The sequence below is a fragment of the Herpailurus yagouaroundi genome, unplaced genomic scaffold, assembly GCF_014898765.1.
Source record: "Herpailurus yagouaroundi ecotype Mexico unplaced genomic scaffold, PumYag 188, whole genome shotgun sequence".
NCBI classification, from domain to species: domain Eukaryota; kingdom Metazoa; phylum Chordata; class Mammalia; order Carnivora; family Felidae; genus Herpailurus; species Herpailurus yagouaroundi.
Genome location: NW_024412419.1, coordinates 30,861,951 through 30,876,010, shown reverse-complemented (window position 1 = coordinate 30,876,010; position 14,060 = coordinate 30,861,951). Strand labels below are relative to the sequence as shown.

The 14,060-nt window shown below is 38.1% G+C and overlaps 1 protein-coding gene across 2 annotated transcripts in view; it reads left to right on the top strand.

Annotated features, from left to right (window-relative positions):
• Positions 1-14,060, top strand: part of PRKD3 (protein kinase D3) — an 87,618-nt gene that overhangs the window by 721 nt on the left and 72,837 nt on the right. Inside the window, exons 1-2 of one of the 2 annotated variants that reach the window (XM_040496518.1) lie at positions 5,653-5,755; positions 6,818-7,776. In XM_040496518.1, coding sequence (XP_040352452.1) covers positions 7,489-7,776 — 288 coding nt within the window. In that variant the 5' untranslated portion in view covers positions 5,653-5,755; positions 6,818-7,488. Of the gene's footprint in view, positions 1-5,652; positions 5,756-6,817; positions 7,777-14,060 lie in introns of those variants that run through there. The other variant, XM_040496517.1, reaches the window with a different exon arrangement.

Genomic DNA, 14,060 nt, shown 5'->3' with positions numbered 1-14,060 from the left:
CGCGGCGGGCCGGGGGCGCCGGCGCGGCCGCCAGATGGGGCCAGGTTCCGGCGTGGGCGCGGAGGCCAACTTGGGTCCGCGCTCTGCGGGCGACCACCGCGCGTGCGGCCGCCTCGGGAGCGGTCTGTTTCGGGGTCCCTCCAGCTGGCTTCCGACGCCAGACCCGCGACAGTCAAGCTGCCGAATTTGGGATGAGCCTTTTTTTCTTTTTCATTTCATCACTTGGCGTTGCAGCCGTCTCAGAGCGGGGAGTAAATGGTGCTTAGAGCATGGGAGCCCCCACCCCAGTTTCCTGACTGTGCTTAGTTTTGCAAGTTGCAGCCTTGCTCGAAGTTGTTCTTAACCCCGGGAGGTTTTTCTTGAGATGAAACGCTGAGGAGTGCGACTGTTTCTTTGAGCAGCAACCATAACCGCGTACTACTCGATTGCCTGTTGGATATTTTATTTGAAGTCATCGCAGGCAGAAGCATAGGCCTTGCCGACTGGAGGCACGAATATAAATTCCAGGGACAGGCGTAAAACCTGCAGACTTTTCCATACACAGATTGATGGCTTGGACATAACTGTCTCTTCGACCACACCCATCCCCACAGGAAATAAGATATCGGTGTCATCTTTGATTAGGAAGAATAAGTTCCACCCTGAACTACAATTTTGTACTACCCAGCCTTCATAAACTGTAGCCGCAAATGAAACAAAAAGTTTTCAAATGCCTTAATCTGTACCCTAGAAAATGCTACATTGTGTTACTCTTACAACTGCTTCTACTTAGTACTTAACGCTGCAGTTCTTTCCTACGTTTTTGGCGACTATGATTTTGCTTAGATCAAGCTTACTTACCAACTTCTCATGCCTCGAAGGCTGGGAATACCTCTGGATTTGCTGCCGAAGACGTCCGTATAAAGTACCCCGATCTAGGTCTAGACTAGTTTAATTTTATCAAGGAACCTTTTCTTCCTTCCCTGTTAGGATCTGAATTGAGAGCAAGCATGAAAATTCAGCTAAAAAGGAAGTTACAAGTTTAGTAAAAGTATTTTAAACATGTCACTTAAAGCCTTCACCTTACGTTTTGCTTTTTAGCAGTTAATATACATGTGGTAGACCTGATCAGATGAGTTTGGAGTATTTGACAAGCCAGTTTCCATACAATAATTTGGTGGATAGCATTTCACTTTTCAGGATGATTCACATTCAAGATATCTGGAGTAATTTTTTAAGTATCTCAGATAGTAGTGAGTCTTAGATATACAGATTTTATAAGCTTTCAGTGTCATCAGACGACCTCTTTAAAAGAGAAATTTCTCTTGTGGGTTGTTTTTAACACTGGCATATGCAAAAAAAAAGGCTTTAATAAACAAGTTTTGGGACAGTAAATTTAAAAAATTAAATTAGAATTGAAAAAACCTCATAGAGAAAAAACGAAATGATCATTTAAATGCACTTTTAAGGGACATTTTCTCATTTAAAAAAAGACATTTTAAAAGTGATGAAAATATTACCATATTGAAGTGAATTGCTCATTTTTAAAAGAAATTACTCTTACAGGCCTGGATATATGAGGAAATTATTTGCTAGCACAGATTTTAACTTGATTTAATAATCATTCTTATGGTTCACAATTTTCTGTTAGTACTTTGAGTCCCTGATTATGTAATTTAAATTGAACTTGTATGTGCCCTCTTTGGAGCAGTTGTCCTGTTCGTCAAAAAATTTGAGATGATACACTTAGGAAATGTTTTTGTTTTAATTTCATTGCAGAAAAGTTTTCTCCACTTGTGTGGTTAGTTTACAGTGACATTGTGTGAGAAATTGCTCATTGGCTGTTAGCCAGTCAGATTTCTCAGATACCACTGGGGCGAAGAGAGGCGATGAAGGCCCATCAAGCCCAGCATAGATTCCTACAGCGTTGCCAGATTGGCAGTCTGTAATCTTATTACCGGATAAACTTTTCAGTGGCTGAGCAGAGAGCAGACATAGTATGCTCTCTGTCCTCTCTCTGAGAGAAGGACTGAGATTCAAATGTCACTGATCCAGATGAACAGAATTTTAGCAACAACAATTTAGTTGAATGCTGATCTCTTAGGAAAAGTATTATATTAACCTAAGGTAATAGTTTTTGAAATTGTATTTGCCGCAAACTGATTTTAAAAAACCAAAAAGTTATTTGACTTTAATGCGATATACAGTATAAAAGCAACACTAGGATTATTAAGCCAGATCAAGCCTGTTATGAAGGCAAAATGACCTCAAGACACTGGTCAGTATTGCACTGAAAAAGGGCACATGCTTTTTTACGTGCTAAAAGAATACGTCTACATATTAACAGGAGGGGGAAAAAATAGCATTCCTAGTACACAAAACTAAATTGAACAAGGACAACCCATTACTAGTAGGAGTCATGGTAAATAATTACGCTGTTCTGAATAAGAAAAGCATTTTACCTCTTTAGCCCTGATTACAAAAAGGACACTGGCTACACTAAATAATGAGCTTCCTTTCGAAGTACTGTATGTAAGAACTGGATTTGTTTTGTCTTCCTGGAATCCTCCCTTCTCTGCTTCCCTGACTCCTACTTATCCTTTAGGTCTTAGCTTAAGCACTACTTCCTTAAAGTCACCTTGCCTGAGACCCCAGTTAAAATTAGGTCCTTTTGGTATACTCGGTCATTTCACTTTTCATAATTTGTAGTTCCCTTGCTGTTTATGTGAATGGTGTTTGTTTAATGTGTGTGCCCCACATCACACTGTAAGCTCCAGAAGGAACAGTAGCCATATCTGTATCGGTTACTGCTATATAAGCACAGCGACTGTAGTAACAGTCTGGCAAATAATAGGCACTCAGTAAATATTTGTTGAATGAAAATGCTGTTGTTAGAGCTTGTAATTAGAAGCTTTGCCAAGATATGAGATATGTGCATGCAGGGGGGAGGTAAGGGAGTGGGAGAGAAAGGTAGATCAACTTGTGATGTTACTACGAAGTCATAGGCTTTGTTTTACCTTGTCTGTAGTAATATGGCAGATTGGGCTCACGATTCCTTTCATAGTTCATCTTTTGATTCCATTCCGCAGTGGTGATGGATCCTGTAAGCTCATTTGAATGGGATATGTGACAAATTAACTCCCCCCAAAGAATATTTGAGATGTTCCAAGTAAACGTATTAGAAATGCTTGGTAATCCATAGCTGTTAGAAATAAAGATATCTAATTGATACATAGCTTATAAATTAGTAATTGCCTTTTGTCTCTGTTTTCTAATTGAAACATAAAGACAAAGTAAATTACAGTTCTTGGATTTTTTTGATGTTTAGTGTTAATATTTTGAATCCTACGTCTTGCATCTTACAGAGAAAATCAGGGTTCCATAAAATAAAAGGAGAGAGAAAACAGTTGGGATGAATGGGCAGAAGCTTAAAGACAGCTCACTTAGTTTCTTCTATTTGTTTTCATGCTGAAACTGTAAAAAATATTTTTATACAAAACTATAACATTTATATAGTTTATTAACAGTTATCAATAGTTCTGATAAATTGGTTGATTGTATTACTAGACAGTTATAATAAAATGGAAATTTAGTGGGAAGACATCCATTGAAAATAAATTATTATTGAACACAGCAGTATCTTGTATTTTGAAGTATTTGACCTGAATACAGTATTATTCGTAGATATTTTGCTACCTTTTTCATGACAGTTGTTCAGCTTTTGAAACTACTTGTAAGTGACTGACTACTTCAGGAGAAAACCTGGTGGGTAGTTAGGCTGTTGGAGGTGGAATGCAACAGAAAGAACACGGGCTTTGGAGCCTGGCAAACTTGTTTGAATCCCAGTTCCATCTCACATTAGCTGTGTAGTTGTGAGCAAGCAACTATAAACTTTGGCTCCTTTTCAGTAAAACAGAGTGGAACAAATCTAGAGTGGTCTTGAGAATGTAATGAAGTATTATATATCAATTGCAGCGGTTAGCATAAAGTAGGACCTTCCTTCTTAATTTCCTCACGGAATCACTGTAAAAATCGTTAAAACTTACTGAGCACTGAACTGTAAGCCGGGTACTGTTGAAAGTACTTTACATGCAGTAGCTCCGTGCTCTTGACCTCCTGTGAGGTAAGCAAGTAGTGCGGTTATCTTCATTTTACTTCTCTGCAGTGATACTGAATAAAGCTGATTATTCTCTTAACACCTTTTCAAATGTTTGAACACCATTATTCTGTTTGGCTTTGTTAAGCATGTATTTGTCACATGACATTGTTTTCACCTTTATCTAGATGCTTGCTGTTACTACTATTTTTTAATCAATGTGGCTCTTAAAAATGTGGACTGTAGAAATGAATACAGGGGTAAGGTAGGCTGACTGGCAACAGAGTTTACAGGTTGGTGCTGATGTGTTCTCAGTGTCCTGGGGGGTTAGATTTGCATTAGTTCTTTTAGTTACAGATTAGCAGCTCTCGTTAAACTCTTAGGTGGCTAACTCTCTTTCTGAATACCTTCTAAATCAGCACTTCTCCATTTCTTCTCCATTAACTTTTTGAAACCAAATGTAAAGCTTTATACTCACTGTTGTTACATTTCACTTTAATTTTAGTTTATTTCTCCCGGATCGTACACTCCGAGGATTTTATAAGCATGTTTTCTGTGTCTTTATGTTATGAATAATCAAAAACAATATAGGGCCGAGGACAGAGTTCTGAGGCACTCCCCTAAAGACTTCTTTCATCTAGGCTGATCTAGAGTAGTGAATTTACCCAACTACACTAACATCCAACTCACACTCAAACAACATATTTGCAAAAATAGTGTGAAAAACCATCTTGAATACTGTTTTGGCCAGAATACACTTTTTTCTCCCTGGCTTTGCTAATTGTGTGATCTTGGGCAAGTACTTTAATTTCTAAGCGTGTTTTTTCAACTATAAAATGGGTTGTTGCAGAGGATTAAATGAGGTAATGCATATAAAGTGCTTAGACAGTGTCTGGCAGATAGTTGGAGCTCAATGACTATAAGTTATTATTTTTTTCCCTTGCTTCTGAGAAGTCTAGTAATCCTTCTTTTCCAAGATGTAAATGCAGTTGATTTGGCATTATTTGTTCTGTTTTAATTCATGCTGACATCTAGTGATTATTATATTCTTTTCTAAATATTCAGAAACCATTTCCTTTCATAATCTATTCTCAGATTTGACTAAAAATTAAGTTTATATGTCTGTGATTTCTGAAATCTACTTCCCTACTCCTCCAGCTCCAAAATTCGAAGCAACCCTGACCCATCTCCAGGCCCTGATTATTTTTTTCTGAGCTCTTTCTCTAAGATTTTAGGAGTCAGCTTTCTGATTACACTTGCTAATTGCTTTTGCAGTGTGGAATGAATTGCATCTGGAACCCAAGACTTACTACATAAAGTTGTTTTAGTCTCTCTCATTCACCAGGCTGGGGTTTCGGTTCTCATTGCCCTTCTACAACTTTAGTTTAAAAACTGAGAGAAGATCAGCAAAATACAAGTTGAGCAATTCTGCCTTCTGTACGTGCTCAACCTTAACAACATCCTCTCTGAGCAGTGATTCTCTCAGTTCCTTGTTCTCTTTGAAAAATAGTATGTTATTTTATGGAGATAGCACTTAGTAAGAAAGTATGAAACTTGGGTCCTGATTCCCACTCTGCCTCTTAATTACCTGCGTGATGCTGGGCACGTTGCTTTATCTGCTTGTGCTTCTATTTTCTCATCTGCAAAAGTCATATTTGTCTCCAAAGAGGTGTGCACGAGGTAAAGTATGTAAAGCATTTATGAGATGTTAAGTGCTGTACTGCATAAGGTGGGTTAATTTTTATTTGAATGTAGCTATAAAAGCTTTTGTTATCTTTAAGTAATTTTTTCTAAGCCTTAGTTTTCCCTGAGCTTTCTAATTCCTGATACTACATCTGTATGTTTTTGCTCTTCTCTTGTGTTCATCCTGATTTATTTAGCCCCATTAACTACTCTCCGGAGAGTCATTCTGCAACCACATTGGATGCTTCACTCTTTTTCATCATTGGAATTGTTTACGGTTATATATGGAAAATTTAGAAAGATCTCTTGTGAGCCATTTCACTTAGGCCATGGGGGTCATGCCTTTTGTTTTGTTTTTGAAATGTCCTATTGTAAACTGTGATACATATATAACTGAGTCTAGTGTGCTGTCTCTCTTTTTACTTATAGAAACCCTTTACGATAAGGTCACTTTCTCCTATGTCCCTGTCTTAAGTATGTTGTTCACATTATAACTGTGCATAGTATGTCCCCTTCTGCTTTCTTGGCCTTACGGAAGAAATCTGTCAAAAAGCAAGTAAGCAATCATATTTTGGTAGAATTAGACTTTTAATATAAAAAAGAATACTCTTAACATGTCTTTATTAGGACAGTGTTCTACTTCTTCGGTATGGCTGAGTGGTACGTGCTTTATTTCTATGACCATATCAGTTTTAACCTTCTTTTAGTCCCTTCTGTTTTTCTCTGTTTTTTTCTTAACTCAGTTGTGTATTATGGAATAAAAGTGTTTGATCTTCAGATTTTGGGTGTTAGTGAGGGGTGCCATGGGCTTGGTGGTGGTGGTGGTAGTGGTGAGCAGAAGGCTCTCCCTAAAATTATATCTACAGTAAAAAAAAAAAAAAAGAAAAAAAAGACTCTGATAACTAGACCTCCAGAATGACTACCCGTTAGGATTTATTGGTGAATTGTAAACATGCAACCAAAACTTCTCATTTAAAAAAATTAAAGGGATTCTTGACATTCTGAAAATAATGTCAAATGAGTATAAAATATTAAGAGTGTTTTTAAAATTCCTTCCAGGCTGACTACATTTCAGAAAACATCAACTCTTCTCAGCGGACCAATTCTTCAAGTGAAATATACCTGTACTGTTTTAAAAAGCTTTGTGCTTCATCATGGAAAAATTTACCCCCCCAAAAATGAAAATGAAGACATTTGAGAAGGTGATTTAAGGTGTGGATATTTGAGAAAGTATCCCATCAAATCATTGAACCTAAGGATAAGGATTAAATAGATTAATCCTAAACACTTCTCTTTTAAACCAGGAGGATTTCATCTTAACAGAAAAACAACTTTTATTCAATATGTATTTTCTGAAATTAAAAGAGAGAGACAAAAGTAGACTTAAAAGAAAATAGATGAAGATGGTTAGTAAATAAGCAGTGTCAACTCTTTTCTGATGAGGATAATTCAGTGATGTTAAATTCTTTCCAAATTCCTGGTTGTGGTCCTGAAGACAAGACTGTTTTTTGATGGGACATCTGATACTAGGGGAAGTGGGACCTTCTGTGTATTCAGCTCACAGTTGTAGAAGATGCAGTCATTGGCATGAGTGGCTTAAAAGAGGAAATAGAGCAGTTTTCAATTAAATCCAAAAGTACGGTCATTTTTTTACTCCTGTGATTGTAAAAGCCTCTTCATAACCACTGAAAAAGAATTGACAACTATTTTAAAAGATTAAAGAAAGGCAGATGTCTGCAAACAATTCCCCTCCATCAGCCCAGAAGTCTGTATTACCTGCAACTCTTCCTGCTGTGCTTCCCACTCCTTCTCCGTGTTCAAGTCCTAAAACAGGACTCTCTGCCCGGCTCTCTAATGGAAGCTTCAGTGCACCATCACTCACCAACTCCAGAGGCTCAGAGCATACAATTTCATTTCTGCTGCAAATTGGCCTTACACGGGAGAGTGTTACTATTGAAGCCCAGGAACTATCTTTATCTGCTGTCAAGGATCTTGTGTGCTCCATTGTTTATCAAAAGGTACTGTGCATACTATTTATGTCCATATTTCTTTTTTTTTTTTTTTTTTTAATTTTTTTTTTTCAATGTTTATTTATTTTTGGGACAGAGAGAGACAGAGCATGAACGGGGGAGGGGCAGAGAGAGAGGGAGACACAGAATCGGAAACAGGCTCCAGGCTTCGAGCCATCAGCCCAGAGCCTGACGCGGGGCTCGAACTCACGGACCGCGAGATCGTGACCTGGCTGAAGTCGGACGCTTAACCGACTGTGCCACCCAGGCGCCCCTGTCCATATTTCTAATTAACGTTGTTCCTAATGCTTTTCTATAAATTATACATGCAACAATGAGTTAACACGTGAGTCAATTGATTATGTCCTAATTTTGATCATTTTGGGAAAAGTGCTAATAGGCTAGAAGCCTAAGGTCTGAAATTTCAGGTCCTAACAACTGGAGCCTATATCCTAACTTTAAAATACTGCCTATTCAATTTTCCTTTTTAAGAGCATGAAAATCCATATAAAATCAAGAGGACTTAAGAAATCTCCTTTGTTTTTAGAGAAAACAGGGGTTAGAGGGTGCAAGCCATCCAGATGGCTTCCCTAAAGGATAAGACCCAGCTGTGGCTGAGTCCCAGGTGCATACGTGTTCTTCCTAGGTGCGCTGTTTTCCGCCCTCTTTTTTATACTCTCTTCTTTCCCTTTTGGTCTTAATTTCACCTAAACTGCCATCTGATATGAGAAGACCACTCTCTCTTGCTTAAAAAATAGGTAAATGAGTTTTGAATATATGAGACACATAAAAATTTGAAATTGAGGGTAGTTTTTGTTTCCTCTCTACCTGTCTCCTGTCCTGTACTATACCATTTTTGTTTTTGAGAGAGAGAGCGCGTGCGCAAGCAAGCATGAGAGCGCTAATGGGAGAAGAGGCGGAAGCAGAGGGAGAAGGAGAGAGAGAACCTCAAGCAGGCTCCATGCCCAGATCCAAGCCCGACACAGGGCTGGATCTCACAAGTGTGAGATCATGATCGCAGCTGAAACCAAGAGTCAGACGCTTAACCAACTGAGCCACCCAGGCACCCCTATACTATACTATTTTTTAAGGAACCTTAGCTAAATGTCTTTAATAATCTTGATTTGGTGGATAAGCAGGGATGTTCTCTATTTTATCATGAAACTGTATATTTACATAGTGTGAATTGGGTACATTTTATTTTTGATGGACTGAGCATATGGTTCAAACAAATTAGTATATTTTTTATTTTAAAAATCATTGCACAAGATTAATATATTTGGATTCATGCTCTTTATCTTCCTGTTTTTGTTTTAATTTCTTTAAAAATTAAAAAAATTTTAATGTTTATTTTTGAGAGAGACAGAGCACAAATGGGGGAGGAGCAGAGAGAGAGAGAGAGAGAGAGAGCAAGCTGGACATGGGCTCGAACTCACGAACCATGAGATCATGACCTGAGCTGAAGTCGGATGCTTAACTGACTGAGCCACCCAGGTGCCCCCCAAAGTATTTTTTTAATGTTTATTTATTTTGAGAGAGAGAGAGAGAGAGAGAGAGAGAGAGAGACAGACAGACCAAGCATGAGTGGGGGAGGGGCAGACAGAGAGGGAGACACAGAATGCGAAGCAGGCTCCAGGCTCTGAGCTGTCAGCACAGAGCCCGATGCGGGGCTCAAACCCACGAACCTGAGCCAAGATCATGACCTGAGCTGAAGTTGGACGCTCAACCAATGGAGCCACCCAGGCGCCTGCCCCTGATTTTCTTTTAATTTCTTATCTTTGTTTGTTATTATCTTCTGATGTAGATGCATTTAATAGTCTAAAACATGTGATGTGGTTTGTAAAAATAATCTGTGCCTGTGTGTCAACAATAACTTGTCTGTTGAAATGTGGCCTAAAGATTCACTTTCCTTTTGTAGATCTGTAGAACCATCTGTGTGCCGTTAAGTACTTTTGCTTTTATTTTCCCTTTCATTAAATGTTACAGAGGTTTTTCACAAATATTTTTGCAACAAGGTTTTTAATTTAAAGGTAAGCTTTTAACTTAACTATAGTTTGTAACTTTAATGTTTCCTTTTTATTTGAGTCGTAGAAATTCTAAAAAATGTTTGTTTATTTTGTGAGAGAGTGTGCCAATAGGGGAGGGGGAGAGAGAAAGAGAGAGGGAGAAAGAAAGAAAGAGAACCCCACACAGGCTCCACACTCAGTGCAGAGTCCGACACAGGGCTCCATCACACAACCCTGGGATCATGACCCAAGTTGAAATTAAGAGTTGGACACTTAACCAACTGAGCCACTCAGGCACCCCAAACCTATAGAAATTTATAACCGATGTTTTGGCAGAGTCTGTATTTATTGTTTTCAATCTTCTAAAATTTCACTTTGTTCTTACATTTATACAGAGGCATGCTGATTTCCTACAGGATTATTTTAGAATTCATGTTACTTCATCTTTAATATAGATGTGAGAAGTGGGTCAGATGGGTTAAACTCTTAGAAAACTTGATTAAAAATCATAATCCATGAAAAATTACAGTGATACCAAGGAAATAAACAGGATAGAGCTGAAGGAAAAAAAAGATAACTTAAGGTGAACTTTATATAGAATTATTGATTCTAGAAATATCATAGTGAACTGAATTTGAATCAGTATTATAGTGATATGGGGATGTATCTGGCAAAAATATGTAGCATATATAGGGCATAAATATACTACACATTTCTAAGAGTTTTGAGCTTGAAACTAGGTCAGCTGTATTGCTTATTTACTGTTTAACTTTGCACAAGTGATTTGACTTCTCTGGATTACAATTTCCAAATCTATCAATGACTGGGTTGGGATGATTTCTAGTGTGTAATTACTGTGGTGAGGTTATGAAACATTTAATCAAAATTGGGTCTTCACTGCTAGAGACAGTTAAAGGAAAAAGGAGTTTTAAGGGATGACCTACTCCAGATCCTAACCAGAGAAAAATCCTAAGGCAACCAGCTCAGATTCTGAGATTTTTTTTTTCAACGTTTATTTATTTTTGGGACAGAGAGAGACAGAGCATGAACGGAGGAGGGGCAGAGAGAGAGGGAGACGCAGAATCGGAAACAGGCTCCAGGCTCTGAGCCATCAGCCCGGAGCCTGACGCGGGGCTCGAACTCACGACCGCAAGATCGTGACCTGGCTGAAGTCGGACGCTTAACCGACTGCGCCACCCAGGCGCCCCCAGATTCTGAGATTTTATAGAGACATTTCATGGATCCCTAACTCATTTGGAGGATGGAAAAATCATGTCAGAAGTTCTTTTGTTTTTTTCCTTCCCTCTTGGGTACTTGCTCATTAGTCATCCATTTTCATTACCTACATCTCTACAGCTCCAGGTTGGCTGCCAGGGCTCTGAGGGTCACATACCTGCTTTTCTTATATCTATTCTTAGTAAATGCATTTACCTGAACCTTTTAAAAGATGGGGTACTGGTTAAATTTTAGGTTGGGAAGATTAACCATATATCCCTTCTCTCAAAAAGCTTACAGTCTACTGAAGGAAACAGAGTAAAACATGAAAAGTAGAAAGTGAGGTTAAGGTGGAGAGTGCTCTTCTCAGGTTAATGAAGGATATGGAAGACTTCATACAGAAAGTAGCATTTTATTTGACATTTAAAGAATGAGCAAGATTTCAATAATATAGGAGGTGAGGAATACATTCCAGGTAAAAGAATTAAGATGATTGAAGATACAGAAGGGGACAAGAGGAAGATTATAATAACATTTATTGAGTGCCTATTCTATGTTGGGAGCTTTACACACATTTTCTAGTTAATTCTCACAATAGTTTGTGGTGCATCTCAAATTTTAATGTATATGCCAGTTATCTAGTGATTCTTCTAAAATGTAGGTTTTGAATCAGTAGGTTTGGGGTGGGTCTAAGCATTTGTTTTTTGTTTTTGTTTTTGTTATTTATTTATTTATTTATTTATTCAACGTTTATTTATTTTTGGGACAGAGAGAGACAGAGCATGAACGGGAGAGGGGCAGAGAGAGAGGGAGACACAGAATCAGAAACAGGCTCCAGGCTCTGAGCCATCAGCCCAGAGCCTGATGCGGGGCTGGAACTCACGGACCGCGAGATCGTGACCTGGCTGAAGTCGGACGCTTAACCAACTGCGCCACCCAGGCGCCCTGGTCTAAGCATTTGTAATATGGTCTTAGGGGAGGTTGATGCTCCTTCCCAAGGACCTCACTGAGTGGGAAGAGTGTGGGTGATATAATTGCTGTTGAATAAAGGAGGAACTGAATTTCAGAGACATTTAATTACTTGCTGAAAGTTGGAATTCAAACACAGGTCTTTTTTAAACTCCAAAACCTGTATACTCTTTTCAGTGCACCACACTGACTTCTTCATGCAAAGGAAATGTTTGCACTTGATTCCTGTAAGAGCAGAGATTTAACTAAGGTCTGCGTGCAGCAAAGCAACATGATCAGATTTGTGTTTGGGAAAGCTTAAATTTGTAACTCAGTGTGACAAAATAAGGAGATCAGGTAAGAAGCCACTGTAATGAATATCTGAACTGAGATGATGTGGGAAGTGAATATATTTGAAGAGTGTTGGGCAAGTAGTGTTGGTAAAACTTGACAGCCTATTGAAGAAGACAGGAGCGCGGGTGGCTGGATGGGTGGTGATGCTGGTAACCAAGATAGAAAATTCAGAAAGAAAAGTAAGGTTTTTCTGGGGGGAGAGAATAGGACTGATTTTTATCAAACTTTAATAAGATAGAGTTCCCGTGTTCTAGAAATTTTTAAGGAGTTGGGCCCTAGTGTTCTGCTGTGACTCTTGAAATGGAATCATTATTCCTTGAGAAGAACCTTCCCAACTTTCTTTCTGTAGAGAAACCAACAAGGCGGAAAAGTGATGAAAAGAGCTCTTACTTTGAAGGACCAGAGGAAAGGCCTCTAAAAGTTAGTGAAGTAAGCCTGGAGGGCAGTCCTCCTTTTGAATTAGTAGAGGAGGACTGCCTGAGATATGATTTCATGTTAACGATATTTTGGATTTTTTTAAATAACATATTTAATCTAGTCATAATACCAAATGTGTATTCCATCTATTTTACATTTTTGCCATCCAGTGTTAACAGTATATTAGTAATAATTGACCTCAGATATAAGGAATAGGAATTTGGCCTCAGGTACAAGAATGGAGTTTATTAATTTGTAAGGCTTTTTAAAGTACCCCTGCAGTGATCCAAAGTGTAGTTTGTGGGAATCTATAAAAGTTTTTGCAGCTATTAAAAAAGTTTTTGCAGTCCACATTTTGTGTGGACATGGTTGGGGGAGGGAGAGATCTGCAAAGTATATAGGACGTATAGATAACATAAGTGTAGAACAGGGCATGCTGTGCTATCATTTTGTACTACACACACTTATACATATGTACATGTATATATGATCGCTTGATTGCTTTTTGATTACCTTGGAAGGAGAGAGAGATTTCTTCCAGGAGGGGACTGGTGACTGGGAAACAAGAGTGAAAGGGAGATTTACTTTTCATTGTATACCCTTGTGTACCTTTTAGATTTTGTGTCTTCTGCATGTATTCCATATTCAGAAATAATATTTCAATATTTTTTTCAAATAACAGCACAGTGATCTAAACGGAATGACCATTACATTTTTAAATTAATTTATTGGCTAAGATTGGATTTTATATTGCTTTATTTTCTAGTACCTCTCAGGCATTAAATAGAAGTATGCCACATATATAGTTTTTTTCCCTTTAATAGCTATTTTAATAAGGTGTTTACTTTTTTAAAAATCAGACATAATATATATAATTTACCTGTAATAAAATCCATTGATGGAGTTTTAACAATTGTAGGAAGTTTGTGCAACTATCACCCATTCAAGATATAGAGCATCTTCATTACCCCCTAAGTTCCCTCTTGCACTTTTGCAGTCTCCTCGTCTTGGTCCTGGGCTACCACTGTACTACACTCTGTTACTATAGTTTGACTTTTTCTAGATTTTCATATAAATGAAGTCATATAGTGTGTAGTCTATTGTTCTGCTGTCTTTCACATACCTCAGTGTTCTTTGTTTTTAATTCATCCATGCTGTTATGTCGGTAGTTCTTTTTTGTTGCTGAGTACTGTTCCATTGTGTGCATATACCATAATTTGTTTATTCATCAGTTGATTGATACTAGAGTTGTTTCCAATTTGGGGGAATTTTGAATAAAGTTGCTATTAACATTCTCATATAAATCTTGATTGTAGATATGTGTTTTCATTTCCTTGGGGTAAATATGCGGGT